The sequence below is a fragment of the Oncorhynchus clarkii genome, chromosome 9 (genome assembly GCF_045791955.1).
Source record: "Oncorhynchus clarkii lewisi isolate Uvic-CL-2024 chromosome 9, UVic_Ocla_1.0, whole genome shotgun sequence".
NCBI classification, from domain to species: Eukaryota; Metazoa; Chordata; class Actinopteri; order Salmoniformes; family Salmonidae; genus Oncorhynchus; species Oncorhynchus clarkii.
In genome coordinates, this window is record NC_092155.1 from 27,434,936 (window position 1) to 27,451,388 (window position 16,453).

At 43.8% G+C, this 16,453-nt stretch overlaps 1 protein-coding gene across 1 annotated transcript in view; it reads right to left on the bottom strand.

Moving 5' to 3' along the window:
* The window catches only part of LOC139416164 (neurexin-2-like), a 968,379-nt gene that overhangs the window by 506,277 nt on the left and 445,649 nt on the right, over window positions 1–16,453 (bottom strand). Inside the window, exon 7 of the mRNA XM_071164510.1 lies at window positions 12,373–12,417. Within this exon, the coding sequence (XP_071020611.1) occupies window positions 12,373–12,417 (45 nt within the window). The remainder of the gene's footprint in view (window positions 1–12,372; window positions 12,418–16,453) is intronic.

The window sequence follows — 16,453 nt, forward strand, 5'->3', positions numbered from 1 at the left end:
CACAGCCCCGCAATGTCTGCCTAAACTGTATAACACGTTTGACTTCAAGCTTTTTTGTTTTATTTGATCGATAATCCAACTTTCAAATACTATTGCTCTTATTTTTTTTTTAATCTTGTATTTCCAACACATTACTCAAACACTTGGAAGGATTGTGTTGTAAGAAATGCTGCCTATGGAACTAAACAGCTCTTTCCCGTACAGTGCAGTCAGCCCCTCTCTTTGCCTGACCTAAAAAGAGATGGAACATTCAACATTGTCACCATCACAATCTGGAATCACCACTGGTTCTCTCTCTCTCTGACCCTCTCTCTCACTATCTCAATCTCTGTCTCCTTCTCTCTCTCTGACCCTCTCTCTCACTATCTCAATCTCTTTCTCCTTCTCTCTCTCTGACCCTCTCGATCACTGTCAATCTCTTTTTCCTTCTCTCTCTCTGACCTTCTCTCTCACTATCTCAATCTATGTCTCCTTCTCTCTCTCTGACCCTCTCTCTCACCATCTCAATCTCTGTCTCCTTCTCTCTCTCTGACCCTCTCTTTTACTATCTCAATCTCTAACTCCTTCTCTCTCACTATCTCAATCTCTGTCTCCTTCTCTCTCTCTGACCCTCTCTCTCACTATCTCAATCTCTAACTCCTTCTCTCTCACTATCTTAATCTCTGACCCACTGACTCCTTCTCTCTCACTATCCTAATTCCTGTCTCCTTCTCTCTCTCTGACTCCTCTCTCACTATCTCAATGTCTGACTCCTCTCTCTCTCTCTCTCTGACTCCTCTCTCTCACTCCTTATCTCTCTCACTATCTCAACCTCTGACTCCTTCTCTCTCTGACTCTCTCTCTCACTATGTCAATCTCTGACCCTCTGACCCCTTCTCTCTCTGACCCTCTCTCTCACTATCCCTCTCTCTCTGACCCTCTGACTCCCTCTCTCTCTCTGACCCTATGACTCCCTCTTTCTCTCTGACCCTCTGACCCCTTCTCTCTCTGACCCTCTGACCCCTTCTCTCTCTGACCCTCTCTCTCACTATCCCTCTCTCTGACCTTCTCTCTCACTATCTCTCTCTCTGACCCTCTGACTCCTTCTCTCTCACTATCTCAATCTCTGACCCTCTGACTCCTTCTCTCTCACTATCCTAATTCCTGTCTCCTCTCTCTCTGACTCCTCTCTCACTATCTCAATATCTGACTCCTCTCTATCTCTCTCTCTCTCTCTGACTCCTCTCTCTCACTCCTTCTCTCTCTCTCTCTCTCTCTCTCTCTCAATCTCTGACTCATTCTCTCTCTGACTCTCTCTCTCACTATTTCAATGTCTGACCCTCTGACTCTTCTCTCTCTGACCCACTGACTCCTTCTCTCTCTGACCCTCTGACTCCCTCTCTCTCTCTCTGACCCACTGACTCCTTCTCTCTCTGACCCACTGACTCATTCTCTCTCTGACCCACTGACCCCTTCTCTCTCTCTCTGACCCCCTCTCTCTCTCTCTCTCTCTGACCCACTGACTCCTTCTCTCTCTGACCCTCTGACTCCTTCTCTCTCTCTCTGACCCTCTCTCTCTCTCTCTCTGACCCACTGACTCCTTCTCTCTCTCTCTCTGACCCACTGACTCCTTCTCTCTCTCTCTGACCCACTGACTCCTTCTCTCTCTGACCCTCTGACCCCTTCTCTCTCTCTCTCTGACCCACTGACTCCTTCTCTCTCTCTCTCTGACCCACTGACTCCTTCTCTCTCTGACCCACTGACCCCTTCTCTCTCTCTCTGACCCCCTCTCTCTCTCTCTCTCTGACCCACTGACTCCTTCTCTCTCTGACCCTCTGACTCCTTCTCTCTCTCTCTGACCCTCTCTCTCTCTCTCTCTGACCCTCTCTCTCACCATCTCAATCTCTGTCTCCTTCTCTCTCTCTGACCCTCTCTTTTACTATCTCAATCTCTAACTCCTTCTCTCTCACTATCTCAATCTCTGTCTCCTTCTCTCTCTCTGACCCTCTCTCTCACTATCTCAATCTCTAACTCCTTCTCTCTCACTATCTTAATCTCTGACCCACTGACTCCTTCTCTCTCACTATCCTAATTCCTGTCTCCTTCTCTCTCTCTGACTCCTCTCTCACTATCTCAATGTCTGACTCCTCTCTCTCTCTGACTCCTCTCTCTCACTCCTTATCTCTCTCACTATCTCAACCTCTGACTCCTTCTCTCTCTGACTCTCTCTCTCACTATGTCAATCTCTGACCCTCTGACCCCTTCTCTCTCTGACCCTCTCTCTCACTATCCCTCTCTCTCTGACCCTCTGACTCCCTCTCTCTCTCTGACCCTCTGACTCCCTCTCTCTCTCTGACCCTATGACTCCCTCTTTCTCTCTGACCCTCTGACCCCTTCTCTCTCTGACCCTCTCTCTCACTATCCCTCTCTCTGACCTTCTCTCTCACTATCTCTCTCTCTGACCCTCTGACTCCTTCTCTCTCAATCTCTGACCCTCTGACTCCTTCTCTCTCACTATCCTAATTCCTGTCTCCTCTCTCTCTGACTCCTCTCTCACTATCTCAATATCTGACTCCTCTCTATCTCTCTCTCTCTCTCTGACTCCTCTCTCTCACTCCTTCTCTCTCTCTCTCTCAATCTCTGACTCATTCTCTCTCTGACTCTCTCTCTCACTATTTCAATGTCTGACCCTCTGACTCTTCTCTCTCTGACCCACTGACTCCTTCTCTCTCTGACCCTCTGACTCCCTCTCTCTCTCTCTGACCCACTGACTCCTTCTCTCTCTGACCCACTGACTCATTCTCTCTCTGACCCACTGACCCCTTCTCTCTCTCTCTGACCCCCTCTCTCTCTCTCTCTCTGACCCACTGACTCCTTCTCTCTCTGACCCTCTGACTACTTCTCTCTCTCTCTGACCCTCTCTCTCTCTCTCTCTGACCCACTGACTCCTTCTTTCTCTCTCTCTGACCCACTGACTCCTTCTCTCTCTCTCTGACCCACTGACTCCTTCTCTCTCTGACCCTCTGACCCCTTCTCTCTCTCTCTCTCTGACCCACTGACTCCTTCTCTCTCTCTCTCTGACCCACTGACTCCTTCTCTCTCTGACCCACTGACCCCTTCTCTCTCTCTCTGACCCCCTCTCTCTCTCTCTCTCTGACCCACTGACTCCTTCTCTCTCTGACCCTCTGACTCCTTCTCTCTCTCTCTGACCCTCTCTCTCTCTCTCTCTGACCCACTGACTCCTTCTCTCTCTCTCTTACCCACTGACTCCTTCTCTCTCTCTCTGACCCACTGACTCCTTCTCTCTCTGACCCACTGACTCCTTCTCTCTCTCTCTCTGACCCACTGACTCCTTCTCTCTCTCTCACTGACCCACTGACTACTTCTCTCTCTCTCTCTGACCCACTGACTCCTTCTCTCTCTCTCTCTGACCCACTGACTCCTTCTCTCTCTCTCTCTGACCCACTGACTCCTCCTCTCTCTGACCCACTGACTCCTTCTCTCTCTCTGACCCTCTGACCCCTTCTCTCTCTCTCTGACCCTCTCTCTCTCTCTGACCCACTGACTCCTTCTCTCTCTGACCCACTGACTCCTTCTCTCTCACTCTCTGACCCACTGACTCCTTCTCTCTCTGACCCACTGACTCCTTCTCTCTCTCTCTGACCCACTGACTCCTTCTCTCTCTCTCTGACCCACTGACTCATTCTCTCTCTCTCTCTGACCCTCTGACCCACTGACTCCTTCTCTCTCTCTCTCTGACCCTCTGACCCCTTCTCTCTCTCTCTGACCCTCTCTCTCACTATCTCTCTCTGACCCTCTGACTCTCTCTCTCTCTGACCCACTGACTCCCTCTCTCTCTCTGACCCTCTCTCTCTCTGACCCTCTGACCCCTTCTCTCTCTGACCCTCTGACTCCCTCTCTCTCTCTCTGACCCTCTGACTCCCTCTCTCTCTCTGACCCTCTGACCCCTTCTCTCTCCCTCTGACCCTCTCTCTCACTATCTCTCTCTCTGACCCTCTCTCTCACTATCCCTCTCTCTGACCCTCTCTCTCACTATCTCAATCTCTGACCCTCTGACTCCCTCTCTCTCTCTGACCCTCTGACCCCTTCTCTCTCTCTCTGACCCTCTCTCTCACTATCTCTCTCTCTGACCCTCTCTCTCACTATCCCTCTCTCTGACCCTCTCTCTCACTATCTCAATCTCTGACCCTCTGACTCCTTCTCTCTCACAATCTCAATCTCTGACCCTCTGACTCCTTCTCTCTCACTATCTCAATCTCTGACCATCTGACTCCTTCTCTGGCGCTCTCAATCCTTCTCTCTCCAGCCTTCTCTCTCAATCCTTCTCTCTGACTCTCTCTCTCTCTCTCTCTCTCTCTCTGAATCTCTCAACACACACATGCCTCACATGAAAACACACATGCAAACACGATTTCAATCTTTGAAAGAGTAGACTGTGAGCTGACTACCAATAATGAAAGTCATCATAGGAGTCTTTGTTGTACTTCATGTAAAATCTTGTTTCGGATGAATCATATTTAAGTTTTAAACAAGAATAAAACAAGCCCATTAGACGAATGGCGCGCCAGTCAAAGTCAGCTCAACTTCTGAAAGTGCTGCCAAACGTACAATTAGGGTGGCTAACACTCCACTTTACCTTGAACAAGGCCCAAGGCTTTTGTGCTGATGGCAGCATTACATGGTAAAGCTTCTTTATACTGTATATCACGGGTGAACTGAATAATGTCTTAATGGCTGCAACACCTTATGGGCTTCAAGCCTTAATATTGGAGGCTTAGGGACATGCTTTAGAGGTAACACCTGGCACGGCACGAGACAGGTTGTCAGGATGTTTCAAGGCAACAGTGACGACAAGTTAAACACAACCAAGATTACACTGGGATGAAATCAATGGGCTCAGGACAAGAGAAACATAGGAGCTTTCTGACGGGTTTTATTGTCTCTTTCTCTACCGCTTTCCTCTCTGACAACTTGAAAGGATTGGATCCAGATTCTAGCCAATGACAATCCATTATACTTTAGGTAGACAGTCAGTGAACCAATCCAGCTTCTTTAAAAAGGAACATTCTGTCATCTGTGAGTACATACTGTATGTTCCAGCTTCCCTAATGCTGGAACATAGAAAGTGTCCATTGAGGACAAAGCAGAACCAGTGAAGCCATTTTCACAGAGCTGCACCCATCAGCTGGAATCCGTTGCTCTTCTACCAATGAATTTTGTAAAAGCAGAAAATGCACTTTGTGCATTCTTAAAATGGGCGGAATGGAGTGGGTCGCTATAGGGTAATCGAGTAAGGAAATATACTCTGATCCTCCCACCCACATAGGTACTGCGTTTAGTTGACGGCGTACTTGCTTTTACACAGGACGTTTCCTTCTAAAAGCAATGCTATTGCGTCTTTTGCGATTGTACATCTAAATTAGACTAGCCAAAGTGAATTATACACCCTCTTGGAGTGGTGCAATGTTCCGTGTAAGTTATCTTAAACTGTGTTAACTTCTATGTTGACTGATTATAGAGCAGAAGACATTGGAAATGGATCCAGGAGTTATCATGAAAGGGAGTATCCTGAGCTTTGTGACGAAGGGGAAATTGCCTGCTTTCAGCCAGTGCATTTATTTACCTAACAATGTCAAATAAATGAAACTGGTTGGCTTGCAGAAAAAGGACTGAAGGACTCTGGGTAAGCAGGTATAAACAGGACACATCCACAACTATGCGGTTACTGCATGGAGCATGATATGAGACAGTGGTTGGCAACCTTCATTTCAACCTTTGTTTCCACCGTCGTTTCAACCTTTGTTTTAACATGCCCTTAACCATTCAACTGCCATTGCCGTCAAATTTGACGATCAGCGCAATATGTGTGTGTGTGCGTGCTGGGCTGGGACAAATGCCTTCCCACCCTGCAAGCTCGACAAGACAGATAAATATGTCATCCAGCTATGAATTTGGTTGCAGAGGATGCGGCAAAATGTCACCCGCTGTTGGTAACAGCTTCCATCTTGTTGTCACTGGACCAAAAGTAACACGCATGGAGAGAAATGGATCACCTTGTCAAGCCTCGAGATAATTACATCATGCGGATGTACTGGAACCAGGGTCACTTCTGTGCTTCTTTTATTTACGTAAAAAAAAAACATGCTCTGACAGCGCATTCCTTCTCATGCCAAACTAAACTGTGCCCCTCAGAACCGGATATCCTATATTTAGCCTCCGCAATAACACTATAGTTAACGCCACAACCCGCCGTTCCATTGAATCCGACAATAGACTTATCGCTGTGTAATTGATTCCCATTACACGATTTCAATTCCCCTTGTAAAACAAGGCACGCGGCTCCAGCTTCGCAAGCATCTAGCCTGGGAATCAAAAGGAAATAGGGAGACTGAAATCCTAGCTCTGTGGATACACAGGGTCTTTTGAACGGGGCACTGACGCGCTGACTTGTGTGGCATTCCAAACGGGCATGGAAATGGCCTAGTGAGGTCATCGTTCGGCGGACAAAGTGCTGTCCGATCCATTTGTTAGCGCCGTTTCAAACCCGGCAATTAGCGCCATGTGCGGCTGTTTTACGTGACATTTATTCCAAGAAAGCAATATCTTACTGTACATTATATCACATTGAGAGTCCAAAAAACATCCTTATATTTTATGAAACTATGGTATAATCAGTTTTGTCATATATTGTAGCCCAGCAATAAAGTAATTTAGTGAGAGTAGGAAGCTACATAGAGGTAGATGATTACATTAATCTTAGTCCACTATCTAGCTGAGAATTGGGTACAAACCCCTTTCTGGCAAGCATGCACACACAAACAGACAGAGAGACAGAGAAAGAGAGAGACAGAGAGAGAGAAAGAGAGAGAGAAAGCTCCTATTCCTAACCCTCATTACAGGACACAGCCAACTCAAATCCCTCTAAAGCACTGGAGCTAGGAGGGTGTGATCTCTGCTGTGTGGTGTGTGTGTCCCTCTCATCCCTGCTAAAGCTCTGATAGGAGCTGTTTACACTCATAGGGCCAGAGCAGGGATTGGCTCTGCCACAAGGTCACAACGTGACCTGCTATTGGTAAACCGTACAGTCTCATTCAAACCCTCATCCTGTTGCCAAGTGAAGAGACAAAGGAAAAGGCATACTGCCTAACACCTCATTTATTTTTCATTAACCCCATTCTCTGGCGATAGACGGCGTGGCTGTATGGAAAAAGCACCCATTGATTTGGACCAGATGGGTCAGTGAACCACATGCCGTGAGTTACTGGACTAGTAAACCAAGAGGTAACTCGACGCTGCAGATCTCTAGCTTAGTCTATTCCAACTTCGGGATATTACATTTACAGCCCTGTTGTTTGGCTGGCTATGGGAGACCTCTGGAGTGCAGTTCAGCGTTGTGCTCTAATAGCGCGGCCTGTGGTGTGCTTGGCTGAGCGTGTCACTGGCTCATTGACCGTGCTGGGCTCTGTGACACCGAAACCACCGCCAGAGAGTTCTCCTTCTACTGGATACCCTCTCATCATGACAGCATCAGGGGCCTGCCTGGACAAGGAGCTATAACATACACAAACACATTATTGCAAACACACAATTGTGTGCAAGCACACATCCACCCACCCACCCACCCACCCACACACACACACACACACACACACACGGTGTCAGAGAGAAGACCAGGTGAAGCACCCTAAGTGGCTCCTCTACTGCCTACATTGATTTCCTATGGTCTGGCATAGCGCTGGCTTCTGAACGTAACACTAGTCTAGAACAAATCCTGGAAATTCAAGAGGGGGACTGCATACGTGCATAGGAAAGTGCATCGAAGTGAAGCCATGCAGGCTCTCTTGGATAGTGGGACTGGGCGGCTGTACCAAAGCATTCTTGGCCCGACAGCTTAGCCTCTGTATTCCCGGTATGGAAGGTGTCAGAACCATAGAGTGCACAAGCTAAATGTTCCTGGAAACACATGCACACCCAATATCAAATGGATATAGAGCTCTATGAGCCACCCATGTTTAAAGTAAGTAATCATGTGACTTTATTTTCTCAGAGGCAGCGGGGAGTTGTTTTGTTCACCTTTACTTTCACCTTAGTGCTCTGACGCCTAACTTTTTCTGAAGTCACTACTGTAGCTTGTCTGCTACACACTGTTTGGTGGTGGGGCAACACAAGTTTCTAACCACTTCAGGTAGCTAACCACTTTTAACAGTTCCTTCACTGAGGACAACATTGTAAATGTGTTTTTGGTTTAGCATGCAGACAAGTTGACAATCTTACCTTGACAGTAAATCCCTTACCTGATGGAAGTGCAGGTCTTTTAGCAAATCATTTCTTACTACTTACCTTCAGAAGAGTTTTTAACTGTTTGAGGAGGCAAACATCATAAAGTCCACATTTACAATTTTTCAAGCAAAGTTAGTTATCAGCGTTGAATGCACATTTCACATACAGCACAGTATTAGTCAAATGCAGGGCAAATGAAATGCTTCTCAAATACATCATCCAAAGAAAAGGTTTTTCATTGGTCTGCGAACGCACACGACAGCTACACGTTCCATGAACGCCCCGTTTGACCCCTCGCCCTTAGCCGGCTCGAAGGAGGGTGGGCAGTCTGAGCAGAGAGAGGGGGTCTATTCAGCAAGTGATCCCCTTACAGGTGACTGGCAGCTGGACTGGACAACTAGCAGTGACTGAACTCAGTGAGAAAGATCCTAATCCTGAAGTCTTCAGCCATCAACATGAGGCCTTTAGCTCCGAGGGCTCATCCAACTGATGCCTTCAATTACTCTATGAACCCTGGGTTAGTGAGAGGAGGGATGGGGGCCGGTGGACATGAAGGGAGCGCACGGGGGCAGAGGAGAGGCAGGGGGAACTATTTTGAGACCATTCCTGAGTCTCAGTAAAGGATGGAGGGGAGTTTTAGTTGTGTGTTGGGCAGTTAAGGAGTGGGGTTGGAGGGTGAACGGTTAGTGCTTTAGTAAGTAAGGGAGAGTCAGACACAAAAATGGTTGTTAGTACAGTTACAACAAAGGTTTGATTCATACAGTAGTATTAGTAACAAATTGTTTTAGTAGTAGTAGTAGTAGTAGTAGTAGTAAAATAATTAGGAGGAGTCTTTAAAGTCCTCTGCAATTTGATTTGTCCAACCAGATCAGATTTTCGGACTGAATGCGTGATATTTTTGTGACAAGGGCTTGTTTTGGTTGAGAAGAAACAAAATGATTCCATCCAAGCTAATAAGGTGGACATGAGCCATGCACTGAATGCCTGGGTGACAACATGGAATATTAAAGGAGAAGTCCCATCAGACAAAACAAACATGAACCAACGGGACACAACAATCAAACCAAAACCACAACAAACAAACAAAAACACTTTGAGAGGAGGCGGCAATGGGAAAAGAGAAACCCAAACAGAATGGCAGAGGGCACCACTTCTACACCAGACAAAATGGCAAAGGAAAAGGCTATGAGGTTAAGGATGACATTAGGACAAGAATGCCAAAGGAAAGAACACCCATCTAGACACGCGTGCTTACTGGCACGGGCTGGGCTAGAGCAGCGAAGTCAACTTTCGGGTTAGGATGCAGATGTCTATGACGCTAGCCAGAAAAAAAAACAGCATGCAAACAGGGTGCATGATTCAACAAAAAAAAGAAAATGGTAATGTACGATGAGGGACCAAACCCAATGTAGCAATCACAAATGTATGTAGTCAACAGAATATGGAGAGGGTTTTAAAGAACTGGAAAATCTAAGTGAGGGGAAAAAGGCTTCCACTGTCAACGGTGAATAGAAAGGCAAATGTAACATTCAATTTGTTCAATCTAAGAGCTATATAAAATCCCATGATTTCAATCTCAATCCATGCGTGTGCATGTGCTAATAACAAGCAGGTGCCAGTAGCTAACGAAAACACCCGACATATCCCTTCCCTTACTCTAACAGGTATAAATACACATTGCCACTAATGGCAAAGTGACTATGAACATACACCTACTGGAGTTTGATTGATTGAGTAATTTACAGTAGTTATGAAACCCATAACTGGCTGGAATAACAATAGTCTCAGGCTGGTTCTTTGTTTTGCTATTCCGTAGGCTAGCTTTTCCCCTTATGGTTTGCTTCCACTCCCACTCAGGTGTAGTTGTGATGGATGGCTCACACAGCCTCCTGTAGGCAACACTCTTCTAGTCACCTAGAAAATGAAAAGCCGTTCCCCCCCCTCTCTCTTATTTTTTCCTTTTATCTTCTTTTTTTTTGTAGCAAGGTAAGGAGTGAGGTCGTATTATTTGTTTTAGTAAGTAATACAATTAGAATAAAGTTCATCAAAAGAAAACAAAACCCGAAAATAACAGGGGTGGCTAGAGTTACGTGGCAGTACAGATAATATTAGAACGGTTGATATATGTACGAATATATATAATAGCCATGATATTATATACATATACATATATGCTTTAATGTCATTGGTTTATAAAAAATAAAATACAATTTTAAAAAAAAGATAAGGGGGGTCAACTCTGACATGCATGGGTTGAGGCCAGTAAAACTCAGAGGTAACAAGGTCGTGTTAGTGATGGAGACAGTAGATCGGACATAGTTGAAACATTCCGAGAGATATCCCCCTAAGTGTTCTGCAACAATACTGGGGAGAGCAGAACCCACGTTTATTATTGACTTGTGCAAATCCAGTGACAGGAAGTAAGAAACTAACCAACTACAGCTACCCGTAAATGTCAAACAGTACAGAATCTCTTTTACCATCTGTTCCACTATGGTGCTAATATATGAAGATCTGTGAAATAATTTACTATTGACTAGTTTAATGTCCTTGACTCTAACATATTCCACACTTAACAAACTGAATATGAAAAAAACATCTGAAATATAAGATGTCTACACAAATGTTATACATGAAAAGGAAAGAATGTACTGTAAATGAGATCTTAATATCTTCCCTAGAGTCTTCAACTGTTTTTTTTTGGTAATAAACAAGTAGTGTTAATTGAGTCATTTACACTAGTGCATGGCAATGCTGTAATTCAACAAAATTGCTTATGTAAAGCAATGAAAATTGTATCCTTCTGGGGCATTTTTTATTTATTTAATTGGCACGGATTACCGAAACGTCTTCTAACAAAACAACCACATCAGTATTCATACGCCAACCAGCCTCTAATACTCTCCTTTCACATTTTGTCCATTCTATCCCTTTCTAAAAAAAAATATAACTTTCCCCATTTCCTTTAGCAAACCAGTAGCAACGCTGTCTTTGTTGCCTGACTCCGAGCAGTCTGGTTCTGCACAATAAAGCTTTAGTGGCGGACAAGGGGACAATATTTACCATTCAGAGACAATGGCATTTAATTAGGCTGAGTGTTGAGAGTCTAGGTAAGGGGCTCAGAGCTGATCCAGCTCAGTCATAAATCACACTATAGGTCTAATGGGATCGGGTCCTCCTTTTGAGGCCCTGCTTTACGGTCTGACCTCCCCCCACTAAATAAGGAGGTGTGTATATACGGACCTGAACTATTCATGTTTGAGTGGGAACCACAGGTCTTGGCACATAGAGCCTCACCTGTGGCAGACTATCAAAATGGGTGTCTTGATGCAGCTGGCGCTCGTAAAATGAAGACAGAATAAAAATAAATGTACAGGCTGTACTTCTGGATATATTCATTCCCTGCATTGCATTCTCCACAGAACTCGTAGATAGTTGAATAGTATTCTGTTTTACTGGATTGACAAATATTCAAACTTTCTAACACTAAAGACATAGGTCATCTAGTTTCACACATAGTAGAATACTATCCAAATGGCCCTAGTTCTTAATACCTGCCACTGGGGGGGGGGGGGGGGGTGTAATAGTAGGGGTATTTCTCTGTCAATAGAGTCCACTATGCACTTTCACTTCAAGTTCGCTTGTTGCAAGAAAATTGATAGGGGGAAAAACTGAAGTAAATCGGAACTTCTTTGGATAGATTTTGTTATAGTCAATTCAGAAGTTGCTACTGTATCTTTCTTGGAATATTATTCTTTATTTCTTCATGAGGATAGTGTTTGAGGAAAAAATAAACAAATAAAAGGGGGGGGAAAAAATCAAAGTAACATTTTTTTTTCTTGTAAATTGTTGTTAAATTAATAATTTTAGGACAGACCTCTTTCATTGGATAGGTACAATTTCTGGAAGGAAGGGAGGAGTTTTGGATGGTAAAAAGTGGTAACGAACATAAAGTAAAAGAAAGACAAATAGAGGTGATTTTTTTTCCCAGCTACCTTGGAATCGATGGAAGTTTTGTATTGCAAACGGAATAGAAAGAGGTAACGGAAACCCAGGGCAAACCAAAGTAAAGACAATTAGAATGATATCTACCATATAATGCAGTTTGTTTACCATAGCGTGTCCAATGCCTGCGTGCTTCAGGAGAAAACAGGGGGAGGAGAAAAAAAACAAAAAGAATGACAAACCGTGAACTCAATAAAGGACACTTCAACGGTAAATAAAGGAGGTTTCGCCTTTTTGAGAAACAAAAACAGGTTCATTAATTTGAGAATATAGGCGATAATAATCCAACCAATCAATCCTTGAAATGTCCAAAATGAAATAAATTTGGATGATACAAATCATCCAAATAAAGAAATAAAGAAAGTCATTGGAAACTTTTTTTGTTGCTGTATTAAAGGGTTGTCCAAAAATAAAAGAGATAAAACAATATCATTGTATTTGTTAGTACGTAAGTTCACACATTAAGTAGAAAAAAAGAACAGATGACTCACATTCCGTGAATGACACAGTGTTAGTTGTAAATAAAACAAAAAAGGTAAAGGAAAACCAAATCACAAAGGAAAATAGTAAATTGGAGAATTCTTAAGCTTTTTGTTAGTAAAAAGACAAGAGTTAGCAAATTAATTTTCACATAGAGGGGTTGGGGGCAGATTGGGGGGTTGGGCTTGTTTCTGAGTGGGGAAGGGAATGAAGGAAAAGCAGTTCAGTATTAGTAGTAACCACTTCTGCTAGTCTTGGCTGTGGGTGTGGCTGGTAGGAGGGACAAGCTCCTTAGAATCGGTGTTCCATTTGCAGGGGGTGTGGCCAATCATATTCCGAATGGTTGGCAGGTTATATTTTCCCAAGCAAACATTTTCTCAGGTTGCTTTTCTTAAAGATCTTGTGCAAGAGCCAGTTTAGGGAGTATGGAGAAGCCAGAAAAATAAAATAAAAAACATATCAAAGGGTAAATGATCACAATAGTTAAAATAGCTAAGAGAACAAGGACAGCAGCATTGACGATGATAATCAGAAAGTTAAGGATATTCAATTTCAATGGGGTATATAAGAAAAACAAAACAAAAATGACATGTATTGCATATTGTAGCAGAGAGAAAGAAGGAAAGAAAGGTTTGAAAGACATTTTTGTTCCTTTTGGGCGATGCAGTATCATTGTGTCTGTGTCCTGAAAGAGAGAGATATTCAGTTATTTGAGTTCACTTCCAAAACATGCAATAACCCATATCCTCTGCCCCTCGGGAGAGAAACAAACACAAAATGGACACTGTGTTAGAAGTCGACTATTTATATGCACTTGATGACAAACAGTAGCCTGGCTTTTCCTCACAATTCACTGTGAATGATGACAATGAAAATACTGTATGCACCAATGTTGAATTTGCATGTTGTCATGTGATGCCTGTATGAAGCCTGATGTCATTTTAACCTAGAGATTTTAACTAGAGGAGAATGTATAGCTTTTAAATAGATCACTGTACTTCTCTCTGACTTGGTATGTTCATATCTCACAATGTTGTGCCAGACGGTAAAGATAGATCAATTATATACCAGTTTGTGTGTGTGTGTGTGTGTGTGTGTGTGTGTGTGTGTGTGTGTGTGTGTGTGTGCGCATGCTTGCGTGAGCATGCTTGCGTGAGTGTGTACATTTGTGCTTATGGGCAAAAATGCAGTACAGAGCCTTCCCACTGGGCAAAAATTGGTTGAATCAATGTTGTTTCCACGTCATTTCAACAACAAAAAAGCAACGTGATGACGTTGAATCAACGTGGAAAACTGATTCGATTTGCAAAAAGTCGTATGGGAATTTCTGAATTTTTTTCAACCTACTTTTAACCTAAGTCCAATGACATGGTGAATATCTTTTTGAATTCATGTTAGTTGACAACTCAACCAAATGCAAATTGAACCTAGACTTTGAAATGACGTCTGTGCCCAGTGGGTTGTAGCTTTTTCTGTACGTGCCCAAAGGGTTTACTTTGTGTGTTTATGAGTGGGAGTGAATAAGAGTGGCAGCCACACATCTGAACACCACAGTGGCAGTGGGGTTAGTCAGAAAAAGAAGATGGCCGCTCACTGTTTGATCCGGGTCACCAGATCCGGGTAAGCAGTGTCAAGCACCCCCGCTCTGCCGCTAATGATTTATGTTAATCCATTAATTAGGTAAATAAGTTCCAACAGTGGGTGTGAAATTTGCATATGTATGCCTCTGCCTCGTCAAAGACCCACACTGTGCTTGTGTCTCTAATCGTAACAAAACACAGACACAGATACATCAAACTCAAAATAGGGATTGAAAGGGACTGGGGATGCAAAACAATGGTTTATTAAATAAGACAAATGACGGTCAATGAAGGTGACAATCACTGTGTGTCTTTGTCTAACGGACAGATAGCAATTATGTGAATTTGTGCGAAGCGTGTTTAAATATTATGTTTGTGGTGTTTCAGATCCCCCCCCCCCCCCAGTGTTTGATATCTGAATCCTGAACTGATCTTGTATCTTTAAGATGTTCTTACATTCAGGGAAAAGTTGCGGAATGCATGTGGAAAATGTATCTCCTCAGACTGCTGACGATCTTTAAATGGACATATAAAGTGGGAGGAAGCAAAGTATGGAGAGAAGTCATCCCTTCGTCAACGTTTTGGAGAAAGAGAAGACACATTAACACCCTGAATTGACCAAGAAAAGTCGGTATAAGAGATATTCGACCAACATTCCAGGCCTACACTCCTCCTTTCTCTTCTAACCATGTCATTTTTATTTCTATTTAACCTTTATTTTATCAGGGAGTCATAGCGTGACCGCATGTTAAATAATTCAAGCGAAGACGGGCAAGGAAAGTCAGAGGGAAGAAAGAGGTATAGCTCAATATACCAGCTCCTGAAACCATCGGAGATCGCTTAAACTTTTATGAACCTGTAGAGTGAGGGGGAGAAAGACAGAGAGAAATGAAAGATGGCAGAGATCCAAAGGAATTGAAATAGAGTGTTCCGAGAGAGAGAGAGAGAGAGAGAGAGAGAGAGAGAGAGAGAGAGAGAAAAACCGACACATAACTGCCTTTCACGTATACAGGAACACACGTCTCAACCTCAGCCTGCCAGTGGGTATACTCAACAAGGCTTCCCTATTTTCAAAGTCTTCAGCTGTGGCATTGACGGCCCTCGTCCGCCCTCGCCTTCCCTGTCTGTAATTGACTCATCTGGGACAGGGAGGCAGGGAGGAGGCGGTGGTCATTGTTTGCTGATGGGGGATAAAACTAATCGTGTAAACAAGGAGCAGGCCCCGATAAATAACTTTTTTTATAAGCTCGCTCAGCAGCTCCCTGCATTATTAATGTGGGGAAGAGACTATAAAGAGCTATTAGCATTGTTTCACCATTGTAGCCTTCCACTTGCGGAAGGAAAGGAGAGAATTGACATGTCTTCTCTGTCAACAGTCTGGGGGAAGTGGCAAATCGCTAAGGCCCAGAAGCAAATGAGATGACAGCCGGATCGTGTTGACCGAGTAGCAGTAAATGAGGCTATCAGGAGTTTGATCTTTACGTACATGTCACAATGGACAAAGTTGAACTATCACCGTGAGCACAATCGAGATAAATATTTAATGCGGCTGTAAAAAAGATCAATGGTTGGGCAGACTCTGAAAAGGCCCACTGTAGCATAGGTCTGTGTGGATTTATAACACATAACAAGAGAACGGTAAGACTGATGACCGCTTTCATACAAATTTCCAATTTAGCCAATAATAGTCCGTGATAAAAAGGGACAGGGATAAATCGTATTGGCTGGAATGAATGGTTAGTATTTTTCATTAGACCTTAGGTAGTTGAGAGGGTAATGGGTTTTATAGAGTGGGATACGATTAGAGCACTACTCCTGGAAGAGAGTCTGCATACAGAACTCATATTGAAATGGTCACATAGTTGATCATTCAGGGAACATCACCTACTATGCCTTCAGAAAGTATTCCTACCCCCTCGACTTATTCCGCATTATGTCGTTTTACAGGCTGAATTGTCACCCATCTACACACAATACCCCATAATGACAAAGGGAAAATATGTTTTTAGACATTTTAGCAAATTTATAGACAATTTAAGACCGACATATATAATTAATATAAGTATTCACACCCCCGAGCCAATACTTTGTTAAAAGCATATTTGACA